Source organism: Amphimedon queenslandica, unplaced genomic scaffold (genome assembly GCF_000090795.2).
Source record: "Amphimedon queenslandica unplaced genomic scaffold, v1.1 AMPQUscaffold_10808, whole genome shotgun sequence".
NCBI classification, from domain to species: domain Eukaryota; kingdom Metazoa; phylum Porifera; class Demospongiae; order Haplosclerida; family Niphatidae; genus Amphimedon; species Amphimedon queenslandica.
In genome coordinates this window covers 1-1,649 of record NW_003548944.1, presented here as the reverse complement: position 1 = coordinate 1,649, position 1,649 = coordinate 1, and the positions used below count along the sequence as shown (strand labels likewise).

Sequence of the window (1,649 nt, the reverse complement as noted above, 5' to 3'; positions counted from 1 at the left end):
TCCCCACAGCAACAGTTCCTTTGGCCAGTGTGACCATCAAGAAATCACTCACCCCAACTACAGCACCTGTACAATAATAATAAAATAATAATAATAATTATTATTAATGATGTACATTACCAGTTGCTCTTCTAGCATAGTATGCTCCTTTTTCAACTGATTGAGGTATTTCCACAGGCTGCTCCCTCGGCTCAATATTATCCCTCAGTTTGTCCCCACCCTTTGTTTAATAAACAAGTAAAACAACAAACAACAAAAAACAACAACAAACCTTGTTTAGTAGTTCACCAGCTTTATTTGTGCCAGTGCTAATGACACCAGATACCCAGCTAACACCAGATTCTATTTTCTACAACAATAATTATTATTATCATTAATAATTATTATTATCATTAATTATTATTATCATTAATAATTTATTGTGATTAATGTACTTCTGATATTGATCCACCCCAAGTGGGCGTGTCTTCTAGTTCAGGTTTTGAGTCCCCAGCAGCTGCTCCTGATGATTCAGAAACTTTAAAGTCACTCAACACTTTCAAAGTCTAAAATAATAAAAATTATCTAACACATAAACATGATCTTATGTTATATTTGAATTTTGAGACAATTCTGATCTCATTTAATTTTTTTTACAAATTTTCAAAGCTGCTTCTCACCTGATTCAATTCCCTTATCTCATTCTTGGTCAATCCTTCGCTGAACACAATACCAACGGTGTGTCCGTTATTCTCAATGTCAGGGAAGACGTAAGCAAACTGGCTGCTCCTAAGTACAGGTGATTGACCGGGCACCAGTGGGTATACAAAGTCACCACATTGGATGAACGCTGGAGGCTGACCTAGAGCTGGTATAATAACTATTAATAACTAGCTCCACCCACCTGGTATATGCTCTTTGTATCGAAAGATGTGCATAGCTTCTGAAGGCATACAGTTTAAGACACACCCACTTTCATTAACGCGGATAACCTTACAACCTGTTAATTATTAATAAATAGTTAATTAACTATTAGTTAATTAACCTGAACTGGACGAGAATACAATTTCAGCCTCAGCTCCGCCCAAAGTATCTTTATTATTCTTTCCTCCTCCTGACACTGATTTCATTCCCATACTGCTTGAAACTGAGTCTGTAGGTCTGGAAGTATGAGTTTGAGTCTTTGGTAAGGATCTTGACAATCGTTTCTCTTCTTCCTTCTCAAGCAACGACTCCATTCTACTTTTAACTTGACCCTTTAACCTAAAAAGAATTATAAAATAAATAAATAAATACCGGCACAATTGTACATTTACAATGACAATTACTTTTCCAATTTCTTCTTTATTTCTTTCATGGCTGACGTTACCTCACGGCTCTCTTGTATAATGGCAAGTCCAGATTGAGCTGACTTCAATGCTTTATTGTATAATTCAAGAGCTGGCAGTCTCTCTCCTTTTTCATCAGACTCCAAGGCTTTACCTACAAACCTAAAGGACCCAATATGACCAGGAGGAGTAAGGGATCCAAACAAATTACTTCTTTGCTTCGTCAAAGTAATCCTGGATCAGACCAATTTTATTTTTGTGATGAAGTGACGACATGTCACTCATAACTGAGCTGGTGGTGCTAGCACTGGCCACAGAGGAGACTAGGGGAGGTGAGGAATG

General features: G+C 37.1%; 1 protein-coding gene across 1 annotated transcript in view; it reads right to left on the bottom strand.

The window, feature by feature from the left end:
- Nucleotides 1-1,583, bottom strand: part of LOC105315343 (spartin-like) — a 6,354-nt gene extending 4,771 nt beyond the window's left edge. Inside the window, exons 1-8 of the mRNA XM_011409953.1 lie at nt 1,519-1,583; nt 1,308-1,469; nt 1,025-1,242; nt 884-979; nt 660-841; nt 435-545; nt 272-349; nt 121-220 (exon numbers count right to left, since the gene is read on the bottom strand). Of these exons, the coding sequence (XP_011408255.1) occupies nt 121-220; nt 272-349; nt 435-545; nt 660-841; nt 884-979; nt 1,025-1,242; nt 1,308-1,469; nt 1,519-1,583 (1,012 nt within the window). The remainder of the gene's footprint in view (nt 1-120; nt 221-271; nt 350-434; nt 546-659; nt 842-883; nt 980-1,024; nt 1,243-1,307; nt 1,470-1,518) is intronic.
- Between the last annotated feature and the right edge of the window lie 66 nt (nt 1,584-1,649).